This window comes from Nannospalax galili, unplaced genomic scaffold (assembly GCF_000622305.1).
Source record: "Nannospalax galili isolate Female #2095 unplaced genomic scaffold, S.galili_v1.0 scaffold24, whole genome shotgun sequence".
NCBI classification, from domain to species: domain Eukaryota; kingdom Metazoa; phylum Chordata; class Mammalia; order Rodentia; family Spalacidae; genus Nannospalax; species Nannospalax galili.
In genome coordinates, this window is record NW_008352654.1 from 1,385,641 (window position 1) to 1,412,927 (window position 27,287).

General features: G+C 47.8%; 1 protein-coding gene across 2 annotated transcripts in view; it reads left to right on the forward strand.

The window, feature by feature from the left end:
* Positions 1-13,107, forward strand: part of Syndig1l (synapse differentiation inducing 1 like) — a 42,256-nt gene extending 29,149 nt beyond the window's left edge. For both annotated transcript variants that reach the window (XM_008849743.1, XM_008849744.1), the window contains 3 exons: positions 8,513-8,983; positions 11,177-11,317; positions 11,471-13,107. In XM_008849743.1, the coding sequence (XP_008847965.1) occupies positions 8,573-8,983; positions 11,177-11,317; positions 11,471-11,629 (711 nt within the window). In that variant the 5' untranslated portion in view covers positions 8,513-8,572 and the 3' untranslated portion in view covers positions 11,630-13,107. The remainder of the gene's footprint in view (positions 1-8,512; positions 8,984-11,176; positions 11,318-11,470) is intronic.
* Positions 13,108-27,287: the final 14,180 nt, after the last annotated feature.

Sequence of the window (27,287 nt, forward strand, 5' to 3'; positions counted from 1 at the left end):
GCATCAGGCTCGGGGACCAAGTAACTGGTTAGGTGTGATAACTCAATGCTCCGAGTGACATTGCATAGTTTCTGGTAATCGATTGGGATCTGTCCTATGCTTGTGTCCTTGGCCTGTGATATGTTGCAGAGTCAACTTGGCCTTAGAGCTCCAATGACAGGTGTTGCAGTCATCAGAAAAGTTATATGTCTCCAAGACCGCTATGCCATCATAATAAGGTGGGACAGTATCATAACATAACCAACAAGAGGCCGTCATGTCTGGCTTTGTAGAATTCAGTACCAGATATGATTGCTCCAGCAGAGTGAGGAGAGGGTTTACTTCCGGTTTCTCAAAAAAGGGTCAGTACCTTAGTATTTCGAACTTTAGCTCCTCTGGAGGTGGGGGCCCCAGGGCCTATGGGAGAAATTGTGGCCACCTCTGGGGTGATGGGCACCTTTGGGGTGGTTTGTGCCTGCGGTGTAGGGGCAAGGACTTTGTTTGGTCCAATCTCAACTGTGGGTTCAGGGAGTAATCCAATTACTCGACAGATCCTGAAAACTGATCCCAAACTCTCAGGCTTCAACTGAATGCCCCAAGTAAAACCCGTCTCCCAATTGGGGGCCTCCCTTCTTTGGTCTGTGAAACTTATTTTAATAGGATTACAGTTAGGATAGCATTTATTCCTTTGTGTCCATGCGGGGATGTTATGGACAGCAGCGTGCATGACTGCTGGGTGGCCAATGCGTGTTAGTGTGATAAAATCATCTTTAACAGGGGGTGTCCAATCTATGAACCCTGTACTCAGGCAATCCCATGATTTTCAATAAAAGTCATAAGGTGCCCCACATTTTCCTTCTCCCCCTTTTTGCCTGTGAGCCTCGGGGCAAACATAAAAACATTGGGTGGAGTCTGTGGGACCTATACCAGCAATCAATTTTGAAAGGTCCAGGTTCAAATCTGGGTACCAGACAGACAGGGGAACTACTTTGGACATCTGGGCTAGGACCCTCATAGACTTAACATCTGTAAGTCTATAAGTTGCCAGGTTGAATTAAAGGGCTGGTGGGGGTTGGCACCACAAACACTTATAACAATTAGTATAGTAAGAATTAAGAATGACTTAGTCTTAACTTGAGAGGATTGTCCTCATTTCTGTGAACTTTCCATGCCTTTGGTCCTGGTGCTGGGGCCTGAGGGTCCTCCAGGTCATCAGGGTGTGGATCAGCTCTCCAGACGTGAGTGTGATGTATCCAGGTAGCGATTCCATCTACCTTGATGGCCGTGGGTGTAGTCAGGAGCACCACATAAGGGCCCTTCCAGTGGGGCTCGAGCATTTCACGGTGGTGCCAGTGGATGTAGACCCAATCACCTGGCTGATAATTGTGAGGAGTGGCAGGAGGCTCTGTCTCATTAGATAGCTCTCAGTTGGGGGCCACACATCCTTATGTGCATGAGCCACTGCTTCTAAGGAATTAAGCAACTGACGGTTATCAAATTCAACAATTAGTTCAGCTCTTAAATTGGGGAGAATAGGAGGGGGTCTTCCAAACATGATTTCATAGGAGGTTAACCCTAGAAGATAGGGTGAGTTCCTCACCCTATACAGGGCAAAGGGAAGGAGAGCCACCCAGTCCCCGCCAGTCTCCATGGTTAATTTGGTAAGGGTCTCTTTTAGAGTTCTATTCATCCTCTCTACCTGTCCCGAGCTCTGGGGCCTGTATGCACAATGTAATTTCCATCTTGCTCCCAATATCCTAGCTAATTCCTGGGTTACCTGTGAAGCAAAAGCTGGCCCGTTGTTGGAGCTCAGAAGGGCTGGGATGCCATACCTGGGTAAAATGTCCTCCAGGTCTCATGCTTGGTGGGAAGGCTTCAGTCCATCCTGAAAAAGTGTCTACCAGAACTAGTAGATATTTGTAACCATACTTGCCTGGCTTAATTTCTGTAAAGTCCATCTCCCAGTGGGCCCCTGGTCTAGAGCCCCTCATTCGAGCCCCTTCTTCCTTAGGATGGTTCTCAGCATTGGTCAGCTTGCAAATAAGACATGCAGAGGTGACTGCATCAACAAGTGGGTGGAGATTCAGGACTTTTAAAGGAGCATTTCTTAAAGGATCAGCTGTTTTCCTGGTGCCCAGATGAGTGGTTCAGTGGATATATGTGGGGAGGTCCTTGGCTAAGTCGTTTGGCAGAATAATTTTACAGTCTCTTGTATGCCACCAAGCATTGATCTTTTGGGTCATGGGGAGTCTGTGTATCAGCTTCATATCCTCTTGGGAGTAATGAGGCTGAGCAGGTAGGATGGGGGGCCAGGGTCTGGCAGTTGGATTGGCAAAATCTGGAAAGCCTCCAAAGCTACTTCTTTGGCAACCCGGTCTGCTCTCTGATTTCCCCGAGCTATGGGCGTGTTGGCTTTCTGGTGCCTGGAGCAGTGGATAATAGCCAGTTTCTTAGGTAGCCATAGAGCCACCAACAGGTCCAGAATTTCTTGTTTATTTTTAATACTTTTTCCTTCCACTGTGAGCAGCCCCTGTTCCTGGTAGATGGCTCCATGCATATGTGCCGTAGCAAAGGCATATCAGCTGTCCGTGTACACGTTCAGCCTCCTGTCCTTTCCAAGCCTATGGAGCAGTGGATAATAGCCAGTTTCTTAGGTAGCCATAGAGCCACCAACAGGTCCAGAATTTCTTGTTTATTTTTAATACTTTTTCCTTCCACTGTGAGCAGCCCCTGTTCCTGGTAGATGGCTCCATGCATATGTGCCGTAGCAAAGGCATATCAGCTGTCCGTGTACACGTTCAGCCTCCTGTCCTTTCCAAGCCTAAGAGCCTTAGTCAGAGCTATCAGCTTGGCCCTCTGAGCTGAGGTCCCTGCAGGCAAAGCCACTGCCCAAACAGTCTCAGTCTCAGTTACCACCACCGCCCCTGCATATCTCTGCCCATCCTTCATGAAACTGCTACCGTCAGTGAACCAAGTAGCTTTTGCATCGGAGAGTGGCTGATCGGTCAGGTTGTTTCTGAGCTCATGTACCTGGCTCAGGATCCCCACGCAATCATGCAGGGGTGCGTCCAAGTAGGGGTTGGGCAGCAGTGTGGCTGGGTTAAGGGTGGTGCTTGGGAGGAACTGAATTCTTGGAGGGTTAAGAAGTAAACTTTGATAATGGGTTATTGGGGCATTGCTCAACCAGCAGTCCAATGGCTGCTTAAGAACTCCTTCAATAGCACAAGGAGTGGTGATGTACAGTTCTTGCCCTAATGTCAATTTATCCACATCCTTGACTAGAAGGGCAGTAGCAGCTATAATCCACAGACATGGTGGCCATCCTGCAGCTACTGGATCAAGTTTCTTAGACAAGTATGCCACTGGTCTATTCCAGGGTCCTAACGTTTGAGTCAGGACTCCTTTGGCTATTCCTTTCTTTTCATCTATGTAGAGGTGGAAAGGCTTGGTGACATCAGGGAGCCCCAAAACCAGGGCCATCAGGAGGGCTTGCTTAATTTCATTAAAGGCCCTTTCTCTTTCCCCCGTCCAAATGAAAGTCTCATTCTCTTTTGTAGCCTCATAGAGAGGCTTAGCAAATTTGGCAAACCCTGGGATCCAGAGGCGGCAAAACCCTGCTGATCCCAAAAACTCTCTCACTGCTCTCTGGGAGTTGGGGACTGGAATCTTCAGCACCATTTCTTTCCTGGCATCTGTGAGCCATCTTTGTCCTTCCTTTAGAATGTACCCTAAATAAATCACTTCTTGACGACACATTTGTGCCTTCTTAGCAGATGCCCGATATCCTACCCTGCCCAGAGTCACCAAAAAAACCCAAGTTCCTTGCTGACATAGTAGAGCATTATCAGCAGCTATCAGGATGTAATCTACACACTGCAATAGGGTGAGCTGGGGGTGTTCCAGCCTGTACTTGCCCAAATCTTCATGAATTGCCTCATCGAAGAGAGTGGGTGAGTTTTTGAATCCCTGAGGCAGGCGAGTCCAGGTCAGTTGTCCGTTGAAGCTGATCTCTGGGTCTTGCCATTCAAAGGAGAAGAACGGCTGGCTATCCTTGGCTAAGGGCAGGCTAAAGAGAGTGTCCTTTAAGTCTAGTACAGTATACCAGCCCCTGGAGGGCGGTAAGGAGCTCAGGAGGGTATAGAGATTGGGCATGGTGGGATGGATATCCATGACCCACTTATTTACTTCTCTCAGATCCTGTACTGGCTGGTAATCATTTGAGTTTGGCTTCTTTACTGGAAGGAGAGGTGTATTCCATGCAGACCTGCAGGGTACTAGGATGCCCTAGTCTCTCAGCCTCCGGATGTGTGGGGTAATCCCTGATCTGGCTTAGTGGAACATGGGATACTGCTTCACCTGAGCTGGAAGTGCTCCTGGTTTCAGATCTACCCAGACAGGAGGCCAGTGGGCTGCTAGTCCTATCCCCCAGTCTTGGCCCATGCCAAAGGGAACTCTCACAGCCAGACAGAAACCTCTTCCAGCTGCGGAGCAAGTCCCTGATGCAAGCGGAATTCATCTTCCAACTGTAGGGTTAATACCTGAATGGCAAGGCCCCCCTGATCCATTAAATAAAACCCATTAGGTGAAAAATGGATGTGGGCTCCAATTTTGGTAAGCAAGTCTCTACCTAAGAGTGGGTAGGGGCAATCTGGCATGACTAGGAAGGAGTGAGACACCCGGCCCATGCCTAGGTCCACTTTTCTTCTGGTGGTCCATGAATATTGGTTTATGCCAGTCGCTCCCTGTTACCAGGACTCTTTGATAATTTCCCTTGGGTCTCTGTTAACACTGAATGTTGAGCACCTGTATCTACATGGAAACTCACGGGTGTCCCCTCCACTCTGAGAGTTGCCCTGGGCTGGGGAGGGGATCCTAACCCCGTCCTCCCTATTTGCTCCATTCCCCAAGCTCCAGGACTTGTATTCCTTCACAGACCTGCTCCTGTCTGGCCAGTCTTTCTGGACATTCCTTTCTCCAATGGCGCATTTTCTTACAATAGGCACATTGGTTTCTCAGCAATTTTGGTTGCCCTTCTGGGCATTTCCTACCTTGTTCAGCAGATAGGCATTGCAGCTGGCAGTCTCTTTCACCTGGGGACCTGGTTGAGGTGGCCAGGAGAATCTTGGCAAAGTCTCGGGTCTCCTTGGTGCTGGCAGCAGTGGTGACCTGGGCCTGTTTGTCTTCAGGACTCTCCCAGTGATTGTAAACTTTCTCAGCCACCGCCAGAAGTTCTGGCAAGGTTTTATCAGCCAGTCTGTCCAATTTCTGCAATTTGCACCTAATATCAGGTGCTGACTGGTTCATGAATGCCAGGATCACTGCATTCTTATTCTCAGGTGCTTCTGGGTCCATTGGGGTATAGGTACGGAACACCTCAAGAATCCTTTCTAGGAATGCTGCAGGTCATCCTGCCCTCCCTTGTTGCATATCACTAATCTTGGCCAAATTGGTCGGTCACCTTGTGGCTTCCCGGAGACCCCCCATTAGAGTCTGGCGGTAGACCCGGAGCTTCTCCTTACCATCAGCCCCATTGAAGTCCCAATTTGGCCTAACCAGGGAGAAGGCTTCATCAATCAGGGCCTGATTAGTGGTGGGATTCTCATCCACCCCAGGGACCAACTTGCAGGCTTCAACCTGGATCTGGTCTCTTTCTTCAGTGGTGAACAGGACCTGCAAAAGCTGCTGAATATCATCCCAAGTGGGCTGGTGGGTGAACAAAACAAATTCTAGAAAATCAATTAGACCTTGAGGCTTTTCAGAAAATTTAGCTGTCTGTAACTTCCAATTGTAAAGGTCGCTAGTTGCAAATGGCCAATACTGCATCTGCTGGTCCCCTGCTTCAGTGAGGGGCCCCACAGACCAGAGAGGGAGGACAGTAGAGTCTGCCACCAGCCGTGGCTGTCCCCTTTGGACTCTCCTCCGTGTCTGGGGAGGGTATCCTTCTGCCTCCCTGGGTGGGGCTGCCTCTGCCTCCCCTGGGGTTCTGCTTGTGGAACAGGCCGATAGGGGGGTGGCTCAAGCAGGAGTTCTTCCCCTGTGCCTCCTTGCAAGACAGGGTAGAGGGGGTGGAGGGTTTAGTTTCATTTCTCTGCTGCTCATCCTCATGTAGGGTGAGGACAGTTGGCTTTGAGCCAGTGGGGGGAGGAGGAAGGAACGGCTTTAACCATTTTGGAGGCTCCTCCACCATAACTTGCCAAGTCATGATGTAAGGGACCTGATCACGGTGGCCTGGACGGCCATAAATTATATCGTTTACTCTGTAGATGGTAGGCAGGTCAAACGTTCCCTCTTCAGGCCAGCTGGCTCCAAAAGTTGGCCATTCATTCCTGCAAAACACAAAGAGCTTCCCTTTCTTTACTCCTAACCCCAGGCTATCAGCCTAGGCTTTGAATTCCGAGAAGTGATCCTGAAAAAGGCTGAGAGGAGTTACTTGGTTCTGTCCCATTTCTTCCAACACAGTAAGAGTCACAAACACACAGAAAAATAGCACACAGTTAATTGGTGCCTTAAACTGAAAATAGGATGATGGCCTCTTGCCTCCTGGTGGGCATGACCCGCTCCGTCCTTCCAAGTCTACCAAGGGAATCCAATCCCTATCAGGTGGGTCCAGGACGTCTCCCAAGTCCCACAGCCTGGGGCCTTCCAGTGCGTCTGCCTAGACCTCCAACAGGCAATCTTGAAACTGGTCCCAAAAACCAAACCAGAAGCACGCAGGAATGAAAGACACAAAGACAAGAGACACTCACCGATTGGATCAGGTAGATTCTGCACTCTGGGGTCCAGTGGGGGGGGGGTTTCCTTGGGGATCCCGGACGAGCCCCCAAATGTTGTGCCCAGAGAATGGATCCCCAGGAATTACCACAGAGTCCAGAGAGCATACAAGAACAAAGAGTCTGTATTTGGGCTTAAGCTGGGACTCTCAGACCAAACTAACGTGGTAGGTTCGTCTGAGAGCCCCGGTTGCAGGGGGAGGGAGCTTTTTATAGGTTTCAGACAAAGGGAGGAGGGGAATGACAGAGTTATATTTTGATTGGTCCAAAGAGCCTGCGCGCACCAAAATGCTTTTGAATTGATTGGTTACAGTCTTGGAGGCCTCTCATTGGTGGGTGCTGCCCTCGGGGCTGTGGAATGTGCGGGGACTGTTATCTTCAGGGCTAGAGGACCCTGTTTATTCCTTATAAGGTCTCAAACTTGCCCGGGACCCCTGGACATGCCCAGGCTTGCGTCTATGTCCATGATACATCACAAAAATGGAGGAATCAGCAGTCAAAATGGAGATGGTGCAGTTTGTCCCTCTGCTTCTCTCAAGCCAAGCAATTTACAGAAGCGAAAAGAGCAGTTAGTCCTAAATAGGGGCAGGGGTCTAGGGAGTCCAGGGGAGGGGACCAAGGAGGATGGTTCCACACTCCCATCCTTGGTTCAGCCACAGGACCTTTGCAGACATCCTTTCCTCTCTGTGAAATGTGCTTTCTAGTATGGCAACAAAATACCCAACCAATTTAAGAAGATCTATTTTGGCTCAGAGTTTCAGAGGTTTCAACCCATGATCAGTTGGCCCTGCTGCTTTGTGCCCATGGCAAGGCAACACAGCTTAGCAAGGAGTGTGTAGAAGGTGGAGCTGTTCCCCTTATGGTGGCCAGGAAGTAAAAAAGGAGTGGGCAGGAGAGCTCAGCATCCTAGAGTTCCCCTCCAAGGGCACACTTCCAGGGACCTAAAACCTCCCACTAGGTCCTGACTTTAAAAAAAAAATTATGGATATATATGTGTGGGTGTGGGTGTGGATATGTACAAGGGAGTACAGGTGCATGTGAATTCTAGAAGAGGGCGTTGGATGGCTTGGAGCTGGAGTCACACACAGTTGTGTGCCCCCAAAAGAGGTGCTGGGACTCAGATCCTCTGGAAGAGCAGCATGAGTTCTACCTACTGAGCCATCTCTCCAGACCTCAGGCCCTGCCTCATAAGGGTTTGCACTGTCTTCCAATACACCAAGGGCCAAGCCTTTAACAACACGTAGACCTTTGGGGGACATTCAGACACAAGCTACAGCATGGTACCCTTACTTTGTGAGCTGGCTCTTTCACATCTTAGCCTTTCCTGCCTCTGTCAGTTCTGACCATTACATGTTCTTACACCCATGTGCTGAGCTTCTCCCTCAGAACAGACACAGTATTTACAATTGTTTTCTGTAAAACAAAGTGGGAGGCCTTCTCCCTTGCTCCCTGCATTTTACCTTTCTCACTGCTGTAGAGTCCCAGCCTCTGGTACAGTGCCTGGCATATAGCTGCTGCTCACTAAACGTGTGTCAAGTGAATAAATGAATTAACCAACTGTCTGAGGTGAGTACTACCACTGTCCCCACTTCACAGATAAGGAAACTGAGGCTCTAGGAAGTAGCTAGTGCAAGGTCCCACAGCTGGCAAATGACAATGTAGGGTTTAGGGCCAAATAGGACCACAGAGTTCGAATGCTTAGCCACTTCTGGTCATGCATGCAATGTCCTGGCTTCAGTGTTTGCTTCTTGCCTTCCTGACAGGCTCAGAGAGGACTGCTTGGCTGGCCCAGACTCCCCTCCCCAGCAGCTGCCCTCAGAACCATGGAGAGCCTTAGTGAACTGCAGAACCCGCTGCTGCCCAGAAGCCCCGCCCACCTCCACGGTTCCTACACCGAGGCCCTGCCCAGCTGGGCCTGCCAGGAGAAGCTTTATTCCTACCTCCTAGGTGGTGCTGGCCCCACTCGTGCCCACCAGCTCCTGGACCCAGGGTCCTTGCAGCTGGCAGTGGAGGCTTGGTACCGGCCCAGCTGCCTCCTGGGGAGGGACAAGGTCAAGGAGCCCAAAGCAGGCAGCTGTGAGACCAGCTTCACAGAGGCCAGGGAGCCCCCAGTGGGGCCCACAGAGCAGGGCTCAGAACCTGGTCAAGCTGAAGATGATGTCACCATCCACACTGTGTCCTACAGTGTTCAGGAGGAGCTGCAGGGCCAGGAGGACAGCCAAGAGGAGGAGGAGGTGAGCAGCGTTTTTAAAATGTAGATTCCAGGGGGGATGGGAGGAATGGCTCAGAAGGCAAAGGTGCTGGCTGCCAAGCTTGATGACCCAAGTTCAATCCCTGGGGCCCACAAGGTAGAAGAAGGGAACAGACTCCTACATGTTGTTCTCTGACCTCCACATGCACGACCATACACACACACACTGCACTCGTGTACACACACAGCAAATAAATATAATAAAATTTTGAAATAAAATGCAGGTCTTCAGATCCCCAATCAGACCTTGCAATTTAACAGGACTGGAGGGGAATGGAGGCAGGAATCCATTGGTCATAAAATAAAAGGTCTTTGACAAACAGTAACTTACAATGGGCATGATGGCTGACACCTACAATCTTAGTACTCAGGAGACTAAGGCAGGAAGATGGGGAGTTTGATGACAACCTGGTCTACATAGATCGTTCAAGGACAGCCTGCACTGGATCTCACTATGCATGCACTTGTATTAACAGTGCTTGGGACGTGGAAGCAGGAGGATCAGGAGTTCAAGATCAGCCTTGATGTCCTAGTTTGGTTTCTATTGCTATGATAAATACAATGACCAAAAGCAATTTGGGGAGGAAAGCGTTTATTTCATCTTACAACTTCCAGGTTACAACCCATCACTTAGGAAGGTCAAGGCAGGAACCGAAGCAGGAACCTGGAGGCAGGAACTAAAACAGAGACCATGGAGGAATGCTGCATGGCTTGCTTCCCCTGGCTTGCTCAGCTAATTTTCTTATACAGCCCAGGCGCACCTGCCCAGAGACAGCACCACCCACAATGGCCTGGGCCCTCCTACATCAATTAGCAATCATTCAGAAAATGCCTCCAAACAAGCCGACAGGTCAATCTGATGGAGGAAATTCCTCAATTGAGGTTCCCTCTTCTTAGATAACTCTAGTTTATGTCAAGTTGATAAAAGACTAACGAGCACACTTGGTTATATGGTGGGTTCAAGGTCAGCATGGGCTACAGGAGACTATTGAAAAAGGAGTTGTTGGATGAAGAAGAGAACCCATGGGGCCAGATGTGGGCTAATAAGCAGCCAGCAGTGCTCAGGAGGAAATGTCCCCTGAGCAAGGCCTAGATGGACCCGAAGAATATACCTAAGAGATCTGCTTTCACAGAAGTCCCAGTATTGGTAGATAAGGAGGAAGAGGAGGAAGAGAAGAAGAGGTGGAGGAGGAAGAAGAAAAAAAAGAGGAGGAGGAGAAGGAAATTCACTAGCTTTTTTACTATTTATTTTTTAACTATTTATCAACCGAAGTGACAAATAGCCACCATTGTAAATAGCAAGCATTTATCACTCAAAAATAATGCGATTACTTTAGTGACTAATCATCTATATTCATGTTTCTTCTCCTCTGCCTCTCTCTCACCAAAGTACATAGTTTTATAATTTGATTCTCCAATATTGTTCTGTGTAATTAAATATCTTCTACAAGGTAATTTGTAAAGTGACATGGTCTTTCATTGTGAGTTCCTCCATCATTTGTTAACTCAGTCTCCTGGTCTTTGGGCTCGGAGAAATATTTCTCATCTTCCACAATCTCTCTCCCATGATGGACATCCCTGGATTCAGAGACTTGCATTCTTTCCAGGTAAAACATTCCTGAAAGTATACTTGTTAGGCTGCTGCAAAAGCTCTTGGTAGAATGACAAGACCAACCTACATTCTCAACACCTGAAGAGACTGTGGTCTGCATCTGCCCACTGGGTACCACCTGGTTTTGCGATTGTTATTTAAGGTTTTTTTGTTGTTGTTGTTGTTGTTTTTGTTTTTTTGTCCTTTTTGAGACAGGGTCTCCCTGTAGCCCCAGCTGTCCTGGAACTCACTATGTAGACCAGGCTGGCCTTGAACTCACAGAGATCCGCCTGCCTCTGCCTCCCGAATGCTGGGATAAAGGTGTGCGCCACCATGCCTGGCTGTTTAGTTTTTTAAAACTACATTTATTTATTTGTTTGTTTATTTATTGTGTGTATGGGATATACATATGGAAGTGAGATGACAGCATGTAGGATTCAGTTCTCTCCTTCCACCATGTGGGTCCATGGGATCAAATTCAGGTCCTCAGGCTTGGTAGCAGGCTCCTGTTTCTTAAACTCTTGCCAGTCTGACAAGAGGTTCCAGAGATGCTAGGCCTGGCCACCAAACCCCACTGTCTTACAGAGTGATGCAACCTCAACAGAGAGCGAAAGTGAAGACAACTTCCTCACACTGCCTCCCAGGGACCACCTGGGGCTCACGCTTTTCTCCATGCTCTGCTGTTTCTGGCCTCTGGGCATCGCTGCCTTCTACTTCTCCCAGGGGGTAAGCCTGAAGGGGATCCAGGGCTGCTTCTCTGGCCTCCCTCAGCTGGAAGGCTTAGCACCCACCTGCAGGACAGGGTCAAGGGCCTGGTGGGCTGGGCTGTTTTGTGGGGCATGGGGCTGCTACCTTACATTAGTTGTTTTGTCTCCCTAGACCAGCAAGGCCATCTCCAAAGGGGACTTCCGCCTGGCCAGCACCACTTCCCGTCGGGCCCTCTTCCTGGCCACACTCTCCATCGCTGTGGGGGCAGGTCTCTATGTGGCCGTTGTGGTGGCTCTGGCAGCTTACATGTCCCAGAACGGCCATGGCTAGTGGTCAGTAAGGGCCTCATCTTGGCTCTCCTGGCCCACCAGAGGAAGGCTTGGGACTTGGAATGCTGGACTCTGCCCAGAGCCCTGTCCCTGAGAGAACCTGTGAGAGTAGCCTGTTGAGAAGAGGCCTCCTAATCTGCAGCCTGCATGGCGTGCAACCTTTCTCTCTCACCCACTGCTCCTGGCCCCAGAGCAGGCCAGATGAGAGTGGGAAGGAGGAGAGGCAGGTCCACCCAACATGCAGGGCCTAGCCCAGCCCACTCCACCCATTCTCTACAGGGCTTCTGCCCCACAGGCAGCTCACTCCCCACTTGCCACCTTCCAAAAGAGAAAGCAAGAAGTTTGAGGGAGGAGAATGAAACAAGGAATCTGACCCAGTCTTTTCATCCCTGTACACAGCTTGAACAGCTGACTCCCCACTCTACTCTCTGGCCCTCCAATCAGGAAAGAAAATACATAGAACCCTCAGCAAGCCCATGCACTCTCTGACTCTGGGAACTGCATATCTCCCCTGTGGGTGTAAGACACTGCAGATCCTAGGTAGAGCTGGAGCTCGAAAGCCCTGCATTTGAGGGCGGGTTGCTGGAATTCCTCTGTACTAGACAAAAGGGATGACAGAGAGGCTGACGGGCCTTCCTACTCTGCTCCTACTCCTCACCCTATAATTCTTTCTGCTGGAACGACCCTCGCTTGGTTCTCTCCCAGATAGACTGAGAGAGTATTGCCACTCCCCAGCTACTGAGTGCAGGGTGCTGGATCCAGGCCTGTGAGAAAAGGGTGAGGAGAGGGTCTGGGCAGTGGTGAGTGTATGTGGAGGAGGGACCCAGACAGATGTGGGCTGTTGAGTAGCCAGCATTGCTCAGGAGGGCTTCCAGGAGGAGGTGTCCTCTGAGCAAGGCCTAAAAGGACCAGAAGAATCTACCTAAGGGATTTGCCTTCATATAATGCCCAGTGTTGGTAGACAAGGGTATATAAGAGCTTCTCATGGAGGTTTCCAGGCTGCTTGGATTCTGTCTGGACTATCCAATCCAGAGTCAAATTGTAGACATTTCTAAGCCCTCTACTAATAAAAGGAAGGCCAAGCCTGTCTCTCTGGAACCAGTGATGTTTTCCATCTCTGAATGATGAGGGGTTGGCGATAGGCCCCTGGCCACTCTTGGGGCCTCTTCACTGGTCCCTCCACTCAGGACTGCTTTCAATCACTCTCCCCCCAGGCACTAAGGAATGTCAGAGTTTTGGAGACACTGAGCAGAGACACAGTACAGTGGGAAGGCAGGCCAGTTGGGGATTTGGGGAACCTGGCTATTCCCATACCTCATCTAGAGCCCAGATGGGGCTATATCTCCACCACTGACTACCCCTTGCTCCACACCCTGCCCATCTCCCTCACTTCAGGAGTTGCCCAGCCCTCTACTCCCTGCATTGGCAGTTTTAGTATCTCCTTATTGTATTTATTTATCCTGGTAATAAACTTTTCTGTAACACCTGGTGCCTTCTGGGCCTCTTGCTGTCCTTTGCCTGTATCCCATTCTTCTCTAGTACTGATCTCCATCACCCCATGTCTGCAGCTCTGGATCCCCATATGGACTTCAGGAAGAGAAGCAGCTTATACTGCCCACAGTACCTCTACCTGGGGTAGCCTGGATATAGGTTGATGGGTTGCATTTGACTTTATGCAAGGTAAGGCAAGAGGCAAGCCTGGAGAAAAATCTCTCCTTCATTTAAGAGTCTTGGAGATCAGGAAGGGAGGGATGGGAGCTAGTGTGGCTAAGGCTCCATACAGCTGCTGGAGCTACCAAGAATGGACAGAGGGTACAGCAGGCCAATGGCCACACTCCCCTGCTATCCATTTTTGGATCCCCTACATCTTCCATTCCTGGAGATGCTCCTGGGCAGTATATAGAGGAAGGCATCTCTCTGCCTCAGGTTCCAGGCTCAACACCAAATCCCCGAAGTCCTTTCAGTCCTGGGCCCCCAGGGGCAGCCTGAGCCTGCAAAGGACCCAGCCTGGCCTCAAACTCGCTGGGTATAGAAAGCCCTGGGGAAATGTGTTATGTGCTTTCTATACCCTATGTATTCAATTGTAAGACTCAGATCTTCATATCTGCACATACAACCACACCCACTGCTAATCTCTTATAACAGAGATTAGCATGTAGGATGTGTTTGTGGAAGAAAGGTTGCAGGTCTGAGCATAGGGAGGAGTCAGGCTGTGATGTAGTCCAGAATGACAGTCTGGACCAAACCAAGGTGGAATCAGGATGCCCTTCAGGGTGGACTCAAGGTGGGATGATGATCCAGGCCTTTCTACCCTCTCATCCATCAGTCATGGGTTGTGGGCCACCTAAAAAGGGGTGTGACCTTGGGAGGCAGCTTTCTTTAGCTGAGGCTAGCCCCAAAGGGAGCTAGCTGTCTGTCCTTCCTGAAGGTCCCTGGGATGCCAAATCACCACATCCACCACCATGAGCAATATGCCAGTACTCACTTAGATACCTCTGCCCTCCTCTCTACATACTGTGACTCTGTGATACATGGCCAAAGGCAGGTCAAGCTGAAAGTGCTGGAGAGGGGATGCAGCTGTCATCCAATGCCTGGTGGTAATGAGTAAATAAGTAGCCTCCATTAATAGCCCATTAGATGGTAAACTAGGCATATAGCCTCCTGGCTCCCAGGGGCTCCCAGTAGGACATCTTCATCTGCACACAGCAGTGTTTCACTTGATAGCACAGTCCTCTCTGGCTACCTTCTTCCCCATTGCTCTACTGCACTGCCTGAGATGGCACCCCATTGATGCTTGCCTAGGGTTGACCTGGGGGACCTCAAACCCAGACACATACATGCATATTCACCTACATGTGTATATGCACCATATAGGCACACATTTGCATATAGGCCTTCACCTATACACAGGCTCAGTTATGTAACATGCAGACTGTATGCAGCACATAAACATGTAAGAGGTGAAGGAGACGTGGTGGCTGAGGATGCTCACCCAGATCTGCCCACCCTAAAGCATCATCACTCCTTTACCAGGCTGGCTCAAGGACCCAGTCCTAACTGGGAAGGCTGCCTCACAGCCCAGACAACCCCCACGTCCTTCCCAGTCCTCTGGTATGCTGTTCCAGGCTTTGGGAAGATGGATAAAAAGCCAAATAAGTCCCTGTGCGTCTTCCTGTCTTCCTTCCTTCTTTTTTTTTTTTTCATTCTTTCCTTTTATAAATTTCTCTCTTTTTCTAAAAAAATATTTTATTTTTATTTCATGTGTATGAGTGTATTGCCTGCATGTACGTGAGTGCACCTGTGCCGTGCAGTGCTGCAGAGGTCAGAAGAGGGCTTCAGATTCCCCTGGAACTGGAGTTGAGGATGGTTCATAGCCACCATGTGGGTGCTGGGAATTGAACCCAGGTCCTCTGCAAGAGCAGTCAGTGCTCTTAACCACTGAGCCATCTCTCCAGCCCCTTAAAAAAATTTTTTTTTTTTTTTTATGTGTGTCTGAGTGTTTTGCTTGCATGTATGCAAGTGCACTTGTTATGCAATGCCTGTGGAGGTCAGAAGAGGGTGTTGAATTCCTCAGAAATGGAGTTAGGACAGTTGTTAGCTGCCAGGTGGGTGCTGGGAATCAAACCCAGGTCCTCTGGGAGAGCAGCCAGTGCTCTTAACCACTGGGCCATCTCTCCAGCCCCTCTCTCTTTCTTTCTTGAGATGGAATCTCACAATGTTACTCAGGCAGCCTCAGTCTCCTAGAGTGGCTGGGACTGTGGCACACACCACCTGGTTGGAAGTACTAGTTTTAACCCTGATTCTGTGCCCACCCTCTTCACATCCAACCTCCATTCTTACCCTCAGCTGCATATTCAGGATCCACTGGAGATAATGGAACAAGAGGGGCTGGAGAGATGCTCAGGCTTAAGAGCACTGACTGTTCTTACAGAGGACCTAGGTCCAGTTCCCAGCACCCACATGGCAGCTCACAGCAGCCTGCAACTCCAATTCCAAAGGGATACAACACCCTCTTCTGGCCTTTGAGGGCACCAGGCATGTTACGGCTCATATACATACATGCAGGCAAAACACTCATATGCATAAACAAAATAAATCTTTAAAAAAAATAAAACAAGGAACAGGGCCCTGGGGGCTTCCTGCTCCCCCTGCCACCCGAAGGAAGGGCCTATTCTGTGGCGCCTGGGCTTGTCCTAGAGTCCTTGGAACTCAGGCAACCACATTCCCCCATTCTGAATGAGACCTGCCTCTGGCATGCCTGAGGCGCTTTAGGCCTCCTGCTTCCCAGCTCTGCCTGTGCCTCCTGCCTGAGGCCCAGGGGTTTTGGTTCCTCTCCTTCAGGCTGGTTTCTCAGGCTGACAGAGAGAGGTGGGGGACTGGGGGGCTGTGGGAATCCCCTGGGTAAAAAAGGTGCCTGTGATGAGCTGCAGTGCCAGCACATCTGTGCAAATATTATCAATTATTTTCCTCACTATAAATACCCAGCAGGAAGGCAGGGAAGCAACCAACCCAAACTGTTTAAAATAGAAACCAAAATTATTGCACAGGGAAGTTGGGGCAAAGCAGGGGCCCTGAACCAAGATTCCAGGGCCCTTAAGTTGCACCTGCCCCCACTGCCCCCAACCAATTCCATCTTAAGGTTCTCTGACAAGGGCCAAGCAAGAACAAGACAGGAAAAGCTCTTGCCTAGTGGATGGGATACTTGGCAGAGGGAGTGAGTGTGCCAAGCAGTAGCCTGGGCTGGGCAGAGGAAACAGCTGAACACAGTGGCCAGAAGGAACAAGCTGAGGCTACCTGGACTGCAGTTGGCAGCTGCCAGGAAATGCCTGATTTGAGTAAACCACAGAACCAAGGGTGTCATGTGGAAAGGAGGGAAGGAGATACCCCTTCATTGTACCAGCCCTGGGGAGGAAGGCTGGGCCAAGTAAGGACAGCAACCTGGCCTCATTCTAAGAAAAGGCTTTTTTCTGATGGTGGAAATAACTAGAAAGAGGCTGCCAAGGTACCAGCAGCCTTCTCTGACCCACCTTCCCCATAAACAGGCTGATGGGCACCAGGTCTCCATATAGCCACACAGGCTGTCAAAATGGTGACACATTTCCATGGCCAGCTAATAATTAGGCTCTGCCTCTCAAACGCTTCACCAGCCCCTAGCCCAGAACCCCAAACCTTCCCCTAGGGTTAGTTGTGGCATACTAGACCCCTCCCTTGCGGAGGGTTCAAGCCTAAGACCCCCGCGCAAGGATGACTGGGGAAAAATGGCCCCCCCCCCCCCCCGTCCTTGCCGCCCCCCAGCACCGGGAACAATCAGACGACACAACGGGGAGTCTAGTCAAGCAGGAACTCATTTATTGCAGGGGTTACAGAGCTTATAAAGGCATCTGGAAATCCCCCTCCCCCCTGAGGGTGTATCTTAAGGATGATCACACGCTGATCATGCACTCCTCAGCAGCGGAAGTATCCGTCAGACTTTCAAAACAAGTCAGGCGGCACCAGTAACATCCCCTCAGCGCCACCTTGGCAAGACATGGCCTTTAGGTCTTCAAATGGATAAGTCCCCCAAGTGGATAAATCCATGACTGGGCTGCCCTGATGGTTAAGTACTTCAAATGTTACTCTACCTGTCCCTGGTTATGAAGACATCATCTGTCTGTCCCTGTGCTCACAACCTATCCCTTCCCTAAGGAAACTCCCAAAGTAAGGGGCCCACCACTCTTCATATGCCTGGCATCCTTGCTGCTTTCTAGAGAAAGTCTCAGCCCAGGGGGGCTGGAGAGATGGCTCAACGGTTAGGAACAGTGGCTGTTCTTACAGAAGACCTGGGTTCGAATCCCAGCACCCACATGGCAGCTAACAACTATCTGTAACTCCAGTTCCAGGGGATCTGACAGCATCTTTTGTCCTCCTCGGGCATTGCACGACACAGGTGTACTTACCTACATGCAGGCAATACACACATACACATAAAAATAATAAATAGAAAACTTTTTTTAAAAAAAAGAAAGTTTCAGCCCAGGTCACAGACTAGCCTTGCCTGAGCCTCATTCAAGGTGGGATGAGGAACCAGGCCATGGCCAAGAGTCCTCTAGGACAGGAATCTGTGAACGTTGCAGAAGGAAAAAATCTGTGAGTGATCAAACCACAGTCCCTCTGGCTATGGAAGAAACAGCCAAGGCCCAGAAAAAGGAGATGAATTGCCCAGTGTCACACAGCAGTTTATGATCTAAGCCCAGGCCTTACTGCCCAGGTCCTAGAGCTACTAATCTAGGCTGGTAATGTTGGCCTTCTTGGAGACAAAGAAAACCAGGGGTACCTGCTGCTGCCATCCTGTACATGGTAACAGACTTGCTTTCTCAGCCTTCCCTCCCAGGTGTCTCCTGGTTCAAAGGCATCCCTAGGCAGCCCTTCCCTAGGCCTGACACATTGGCCTTTGCTATTTTTGGTAGCAAGGCCCAGGGTAGTTAAGAGGGTGATAGCCTTGCTTCAGTCTGCCCCCAGGGGCTCTCACATCCTCTCTGTTTCAGAGAGAGGCACTATTCTGGGTGGAGGAGTTCCCACAGGGAGACTCAGAAGTTCTGAACAAAAATAAAAGGTGTTCATGTGGCTTGTCTGCATTTCCAACACTTCCAGCCTATGCCCTTTGAACGAATTCTCTTTCTTTCTCTCTCTCTCTCTCTCTCTCTCTCTCTCTCTCTCTCTCTGTCATCTCCAGGCTGACTTCAAAGCCAGTTAGTTCTAGGTCTGAAAGGAAATGGTAGAAACTCTCAGAGAGCAGGGTCTCCCCAGAAGCAGCCCTGAAGGGGACAAGGGTGACGATGGGCATGTTTGCACCACGGTGAAACAGGAAAGGCAGGGTATCTTGAGTGCACAAAGAACCTTGCAACAAGCTCACTACCATGGAGGTAGCTGTTTCTGTTCTTATTTTACAGACAGGGAGATTAAGACCAGCAAGGTCTATAGTTAGTGAATGGCCTCTGAGAGCCTACATTGCCTATCTCTTTTCTGAAACCAGCTTCCGGCCACCCCTGCTCTCAGCCCTTCCCTAACACTCCTTCTCAGAGCTGGGCAGGGACACAGCATACCTGCAGGCTAGGAACACATCTTCTGGGAGACAGACTGCCCCAGCAGGTCCTATCCCCTGCTTTTATGCAACCTTGGGTAATCTGTTCCTTGATGTTTTCCCATCTGCAAAACTGGGGGTCCTAGTGATGTCATTTGACCCTGTTAGGGTGGCAGTGTATTGTAAGTACTTACAGCAGCATTTAGTGCAAAGTAATTGCTATACAGAAGCTGAATGGTGGTGCATACCTGCAAACTCAACACACAAGGGGCTGAGGCAGGATGGTTGCCGGTTCGAGGCCAGCCTGCCTACATAATAAGTTCCAGAGAAATCTGGGCCACAGACTGCAACCCTGCCTCAAAATAAAATTAAATTAAAGTGAATAAAGAAAAAATAAGTGAGAGCTGCATGAAATTTCTTAAAATTTTCTCTAGAGACTGAGGGCACAGCTGGATTTGATCCCTAGCACCACATAGACTAGGTATGGGGGAACATGCCTATAATCCTGGCACTGAGATGGAGACAGGAGGATCAGAAGTACAACATTGGCTATATAGCAAATTGAGTCCAGCCTGGGCTACATGAGACCCTGACTCAAAAAAATTTTTTTTCTCCTTTTTCTTTTCTCTACAGACTGTTTCTCTAAGTGGCTTCCCTGCTTGTGTTCCTCACCTTTCCCATCCCATCCTTTCCATAGCCAGAGAAACTAAAGCCCATGCTTTGGCCCCCAGACTTCTCATCCCTGGGAAGATCCCACTGGAAGCAAGCTAAATTACCTCAGCCAGGTTTTCACCCTCTGGCCTTTGTTCAGACTCTCCCCCTGCCTGGAATGCCTTAGCTGCCTCCATTCCCTGACCTTCTTTTTCCTTCAAACTGATTTTCTTTTTAAATTTTCCTAGATATGGTTCAAGAAACTCTCTTCTGTACAATGCTTTCTGACAACTCACCCCCTATCCCATAGTAAGCCCCTTTTATGAGCCACTGCCATACCTGTTCAAATTGACGCCATCACCCACGTCTACCTCCCAGTTCTTCTGAGAGTGGGGCGTGTGTCTGGTGCCAGCCTGCCTTCAGTAGATAACTCATGCTCACTTGTCACATGGCTATGGACTGTCAGGGCTCAGGTTCTTCCTACAGTGATTCTCTCAGGAGAGAGAATCATCCATTTCTTGGGATTAGGGAAGGGACTTCTAGATGGGAAAGGCTTGAGATGGGAAGATGAAAGCGACTAGAGATGGCAATGTGGACCACTGCGGTGCGCCCAGCCTAGCAATACCTGCACTGGGAGCAACACAAAGCCTTCCCTCCTGCCTTTCATCTGGGATGCCACAAGGACCACTCTGATGTTGCCCTCGCTGTACCCTGGGGGAGGGCACAAACAGGGACAAAGAAGCTAGTGTCTGCTTGCCTCGTCTCTGGTCTCCTGGAGGCTCTCAGCTGAGGAGTTTCCTCTGCTCACAATTCAATTCCTGGGTCATTCCCGGTCCCATCCTTCAAAAGAGTCCACAGTATGGGCACCACCAGCCTGTCTGCATCCTCCTCTGAAACTAAGGCCAAAGGAGGAGCTTGCCCCCTCCAATCTTGACACCTTAACACCCTGCACTCAGTCCTGTGACTTTACCTTCTTCCAAACTCCTCCATTCTGCCTACCTCTCTCCATCTGCTCAGACTCCTGCAAAAGCATCCTACATATCCTGTCACATGATCCAACATGGATGAACCTCAATGACATCATTCTAGGGAAATAGGCAAGTCACAAAAGAACCAACTATGTATATTTACTTAGAGAGGTTTCTAGAGTGCTCAGACTCATAGAGACAGAATGTGGACTAGTGGCTGCAGAGGGCAGTGGGGAGAAGAGGTAGGGAGCCCGTGCTTTATGAGAACAGATTCAGTTTTGCAAGATGAAAAGATATATATCCATTGTATAACATGAATATATTTCATACTGATATGTGAGCTTTAAAATGGATAAGATTGGGGCTGAAGAGATGGCTCTATGGCTAAGAACACTGATTGTTCTTGCAGAGGACCCGGGTTCAAATCCCAGCACCCACATGGCAGCTAACAACTATCCGTAACTCCAGTCCCAGGGGATCCGACAGCCTCTTCTGACCTCCTCGGGCATTGCACTTACCTACATGCAGGCAATACAAGCATACACATAAAATAAAAATAATAAATAAAAGTTTAGAAGCTTAAAATGGATAAGATCAGGGCTAGAGTGATGGTTCAGCAGTTAAGAGAACTTACTGTTCTTGCAGAGGACCAGAGTTGGTTTCCCAGCATCACTTGGGGGAGTGGGGGCAGCCTGTAACTCCAGCTTCAGGGGCTCCAACACCCTCTTCTAGCTTCCACATGTGGCCACATACATACGTATGTGTGCATACACACACACGCACACATACACTGACACACACACATACAAACACATCAACAAAAATAAAAAGTAAAAAATGATTTTTTAAGGAAAAAAAGAAAGATTTTTAAAAAATAGATAAGATCAAGAAAGCACTGGGTCTGCTGGTACAGGCCCATAATCCCAGCTACTCAGAAGACTGAGGCAAAAGGATGGGAAGTTCAAAGCCAGCCTGTACAACTTACTGAGACCATGTCTTACAGCAAAAAGCAAAAAAAAAAAAAAAAGGAGAGGGTGGAGAAGGGATACAGTCCAGTGGGAGAGTGCATCTTAGCATGAAGGAGACGGTATGATGGGGAAAAAAGGAGAAAGGGTAGGTGTGGTGGTGAAAACCTTTAATCTCAGCATTTAGGAGGAAGAGGCAGGTGGATCTCTGTGAGTTGGAGGCCAGCCTGGTCTATGTAGCTAGTTCCAGAACAGCCAAGGCTAAATAGTGACACTTAAAAAACAAAAAAGATGGTAAATTTTATGTCATATGATGTTTGTGTGTGTGTGTATGTATGTCTGTGTGTGTGTGTGTGTGTCTGTGTAGGTACACCTCTCTCTCTCTCTCTCTCTCTATATATATATATATACATATATATATATGTATATATATATATATATATATACAAGTGTGTACAAGTTTATGTGTGTGCCAGGAGTGGTGGTGCATGTCTTTAATCCCAGCATTCAGGAGGCAGAGGCCGGAAGATCTCTGATCAAGACCAGTTTGATCTATACTGTGAGTTCCAGGTCTGCCAGAGCTACAGGGAGACCCTGTCTCAAAAAGACCACAAAACAAAACAAAACAAAACAAGTTTGTGTGTGTATATGTGCATGTGTACATGTGTATGTATATGTGTGAGTACCAGAAGTCAATGTTTGTCTTTCTCAATCACTTGCCACCTTGTTATTTTAGATAAGGTCTCTCACTGAACCTGGAGCTCACCAATTTGGCTAGACTAGTTGGCCAGCAAGTCCCAGGGCTCCTCTTGCCTCTGCCTTCCCAGAGCTGGGGTTACAGGCAGGCATGCCACCATGTCCACTTTTTATGTGGATGTTGGTGATCAAACCCAGGTCCTCATGCTTGCACAGCAAGCTCTTTAACAACTCCAGCTCCTCAGTCCTTCATGTGTTTTTAATTTTTTTTTGTTATTTTATTTATTATTTTTATTTTATGTGTATGTGTTATTGCCTGCATGTACATAAGTGCAATGCTGTGAAGGACAGAAGAGGGCATCAGATCCTCTGGAACTGGAGTTACGGACAGTTGTTACTTACCATGTGGGTTCTGGGATTCGAACCCAGGTCTTCTGCAAGAACAGCCAGTGTTCTTAACTGCTGAGCTATCTCTCCAGCCCCACCTCATGTGTTTTTTAACCTTTTGCTGTTGTATTTGAGCCAAGGTGTCATGTAGCTCTGGGTAGCCTGGAACTAACTGCATAACCAAGGATTACCTTGAACTCCAGATTCTCTTGCCTCCACTTCAAAGGTGCTAGAATTAGAGGCAAGTGCCACCATATCTGCATAAATTTTTTTTTAGTTTATTTTTAGCTGGGCGTGGTGGCGCATGCCTTTAATCCCAGCACTTGGGAGGCAGAGGCAGGTGGATCTCTGTGAGTTCGAGGCCAGCCTGGTCCACATAGTGAGTTCCAGGCCAGCTGGGGCTACAGGGAGATCCTGTCTCAAAAAGACCAAAAAAAATTTTTTATTTTTATTTTTATGTGCATTAGTGTTATGTCTGCACATATGTGAGTACACCCCTGCTGTACAATGCCATGGAGGACAGAAGAGGGTGTCAGATGGCCTGGAACTGGAGTTACAAACAGTTGTTAGCCACCATGTAGGTGCTGGAATTTGAACCAAGGTCTTCTGCAAGAACAGCCGGTGCTCTTAACTGTTTTTTGGGGGGGTTTTTTTGGTCTTTTTTTTTGAAACAGGGTCTCCCCAGTAGCCCCAGCTGGCCTGGAACTCACTATGTAGACCAGGCTGGCCTCAAACTCACAGAGATCTGCCTGCCTCTGCCTCCTGAGTGCTGGGATTAAAGGTGTATGCCACCATACCCGGCTTAAAGATTTACTTATTTATTTATTTTTGTTTATTATTTTTATTTTCTGTGTATGTGTGTATTGCCTGCATGTAGGTAAGTGCACCCATGTCGTGCAATGTCCTCGGAGGACAGAAGAGGTTGTCGGATCCCCTAGAACTGGAGTTACGGACAGTTCTTAGCTGCCATGTGGGTGCTGGGATTTGAACCCAGGTCTTATGCAAGAACATCCTGTGTTCTTAACCATTGAGCTATCTCTCCAGCCCCAGTGCTCTTAACTGTTAAACCCTCTCTTCAACCCCATATCTGATTTTTTAACAACAAATTGTTTAAAGTCTAGGGCAAATGATAATTTACTATATGGAAAAAACAACAACAACAGAAACTCTAATGTTATGATAAATCTGTGCAATCTCTTCTCTGTCTCTGTAGCCTAGACTGACCTTGAACTCTTAAGCCTCCTGCCTCAGCCTCCTGAGTAGTTGGATTACAGGCCTATACCACAAGGCCCATCTCTGGGATCTATTCAAAGATGATTTTAATGAGAGGGAGGAAGGGAGGGAGGGAGGGAGGGAGGGAGGGAAGAAGTCTCTGAAATGGCTCCCTGTTTTCCACTCTAAACTCCACTTAGCTAAGGTGAACTTGCTTAAGAAAAATCAGAGTTAAAGAATGCTGATATTAGATAAAAACCACACTTACTGATTGGTCAGACCAATCAGACAAGAGAAAGAAAGAAAAGGTATCCAAACTGGAAAGGAGAAGGTCAAACTATCACTTTTTACAGAATATAGAATACACATACATACACACACACACACACAAACACACACATGTATGTATGTATGTATGTATGTATATCTAAGGACATCAAAAAACTGTTGGAGCTGACAAATTAATTCAGTAAAGTTGCAGGATACAAGATCAACATACAAAAATTAGCAGCATGTCTATTCCAATAAGGAACTAGATTTTAAAAACCTTTCAAGAGGGGCTGGAGAGATGGCTCAGTGGTTAAGAACACTGGTTATTTTTGCAGAAGACCCGGGTTCAAATCCCAGCACCCACATGGCAGCTAACAACTGTCTGTAACTCCAAGGGATCCAACAGCCTCTTCTGTCCTCCACAGGCATTGCACGACATGGGTGCACTTACCTACATGCAGGCAATACACGCATAAACATAAATTAAAAACAATAAATAAAATATTAAAAAAATAAGGCCAGGCGTGGTGGCGCACGCCTTTAATCCCAGCACTTGGGAGGCAGAGGTAGGTGGATCTCTGAGTTGGAGTCCAGCCTGGTCTACATAGTGAGTTCCAGGACAGCTGGGGCTACAGGGAGACCCTGTCTCAAAAAGACAAAAATAATAATAATAATAATAATAAAATAAAATAAAAAATAAAAACCTGTCAAGAAAGCACTGGGTCGGGACTGGAGAGATGGTTCAGCAGTTAAGAGCAATGGCTGCTCTTGAAGAGGATGTGGGTTCAATTCCCAGTACCCACATGGTAGTTAACAATTGTCTGTAACTCTAGTTCCAGGGAATCTGACACCATCTTCTGACCTCCCCGGGCATTACATGACAGTATGCACTTACATACATGCAGACAATACACTCATGCACATAAAATAAAAAATAATAAGTAAAATATATTTTTTTAAAAAAGAAAACACTAAGTATGGTGGTGTACACCTGTAATCCCAGCACTTGGGAGGCTGAGACAGGAGGATTGTTCCAGGACCACCAGAGCTATTCAGTGAGACACCATTCTGGCTCCATTTCCTGCTTATTAAAACTTACCATTTTAAGGATAAACACCCAGAAAACTCAGAGCAGGACAGAAGAGCGGTGGTGCAGAAGTAGGAGATCCCAGAGGTTGAGAGGGGAAGCTTTGCACATGATGAGGAGGAGGAGAAAGAGGAGGAGGTGCCCTGAAGTGACTTCAAACTTGGCACTTGGGACATTGTTCATCAGTTCAGTGACATTTGAGAGCTGCTTCAGGAGAGGGAGAGGGTTGAAGGCGACCTTGACTGTTAAGAGAAGAAGCAGTAGGTATGACTCCCAGGCAAGAAAGCCAACTTCTCCCACCCACTAACAGACACCCAAGTGAAAAGAGCTGCTAGGGACAGTTCCAAAAGCCCCAGATGTGATAGTGACAGGAGGGAAATAGCTGACCCAGGAAATACACACAGCAGTGGGCTGATTCCTTCTAAGTTCTTACTCGCTCCACGCAGATATCTCCCCAAGGCCTTGTCTGGTTGTCTCTCTGTACCTCTCTGTGTCCTACCTCCTGTTTTTTGTTTGTTTAAGACATGGCACCATGTTGCCAAGGCTGACCTTGAACTTCTGATTCAACTGTCTCTACTTTGCAAGTGCCAGGATTATGGGAGTGTGTTACCATGCCCAGCTCTGAATGCATGATTTTTAAAAATATATTTTATTTATTATTTTTATTTTATGTGTATAAGTGTATTGCCTCCTAACCTGGATGCTGGGAACTAAACTCAGGTACTCTGCAAGAGCCGTAAGAGCCGTAAGTGCTTTTAAACACTGAGCTGTCTCTCCAGCCCCTAAAATCGTGCAACTTAATGGCATTTTCTGTATTCAGAATGTCGTATTGCTGCTACCTCTCTTTCATTCAAAATTTTGGTCATCTCAGAAGGACACCCTTAGTCATGACTCATCACCCCCTGTCCCCCTCCTCTCCTCCCCTTGCAACCTTCACTCAGCTCTGTTGCTGTTTTACCTTTTGTTTGTTTAATATAAAGGGAATCATATAATACGTGACCTTTTGTGTCTGGCTTCCATTACTTAGCATATTGTTTTGAGGTTTATCCAAGTCAGTTGAGCATGTATGAGCACTTCATTCTTTCTACCCCCTAATCTCTAGGACTGAACCCAGGGACTCCTGCATGCTAAGCATGTGCTGTATACTGAGCTACCTCCCCAGCCCTCCCATCTGTGTGTCTACTCAGATGCTCATTTTACAATTCAGTTGTTTGCCTTTTTGTTTAGCTGTAAAAGTTAACACATAAATGAAACAACTTAAGGGAAGAAAGTGAGGTTTTTATCTGTTTATTTTATTTCATTTTTGAGAGAGGGACTTATGTTGCCCAGGCTGGTCTCTAATTTTCTAATTCTAATATTCTAGATATTAAACTCTTTAAGATTTATAATTTGCAAATATTTTACCCCATTTTTGTGTTTTGTTTCTTCACTTTCTTGATATCATTTGATGCATAAAAATTTAGGGTTTTTTTCCTTCTGATTTTGGTTTTAGGAGGCTATTAAGGGGGGACAAGTTCTCATGTAGCCTAGGCTGGCCTCAAACTTTGCAGCTGATGCTCACTTTGAACTCCTGATCTTCCTCCCAAGTGTTGGGATTCTAGGCATGCACTACCCTACTGAGCTTGGTTTTGTTTGTTTGCTTATTTGTTTTAGTTTTTTAATATTTTATTTATTATTTTTGTTTTATGTGTATGAGTATTTTGCCTGTATGTATTTAAGTGCACCACATGTGTGCAGTGCCTACAGAGACCAGAAGAGGGCATCAGATCCCCTGGAACTGAAGTTACAGATGGTTGTTAGCCACCATGTGGGTGCTGGGAATCGAACCAGGTCCTCTGGAAGAACAGCAAGTATTCTTAACCACTGAGTCATTTCTCCAGTCCCATTTGTTTTAGTTTTTATAAAGTCTAACAAGTCTAGATTTTTCTTTTGTTGTTCACACTTTTGGTGCTAAATCTAAGGCTCTATTGCCACTCTGTGGCCAGAGTTTTATAACTTTAGTTTTCACAGTTAGGCTTTTGATTAATTTTGAGTTAATTTTGTAAACAGAGTAAGAAAGGGGTCCCACCCCGGTCCTTTGCAAGTAATTGTCCAGTTGTACATCCATCATTTGTCAAAAAGTCTGCCCTTTCTCTTGTAATGATCTTGGGACCCTTATCTGAAATCTACTATCTATAGATACTTTGGGTTTATTTTTGGAATCTCATTTCTATTCCATTGACCTATGTCTTTACCTCTATCCCAATATCACATCATTTTGATTACTGTAGTTTTCATATCAAGTTAATTTTTTAGTTGTTTTGTTTGTTTTTTGATTTTTTAGGCAGCTTCTCCTTGTAGCCCCAGCTGGCCTGGAACTCACT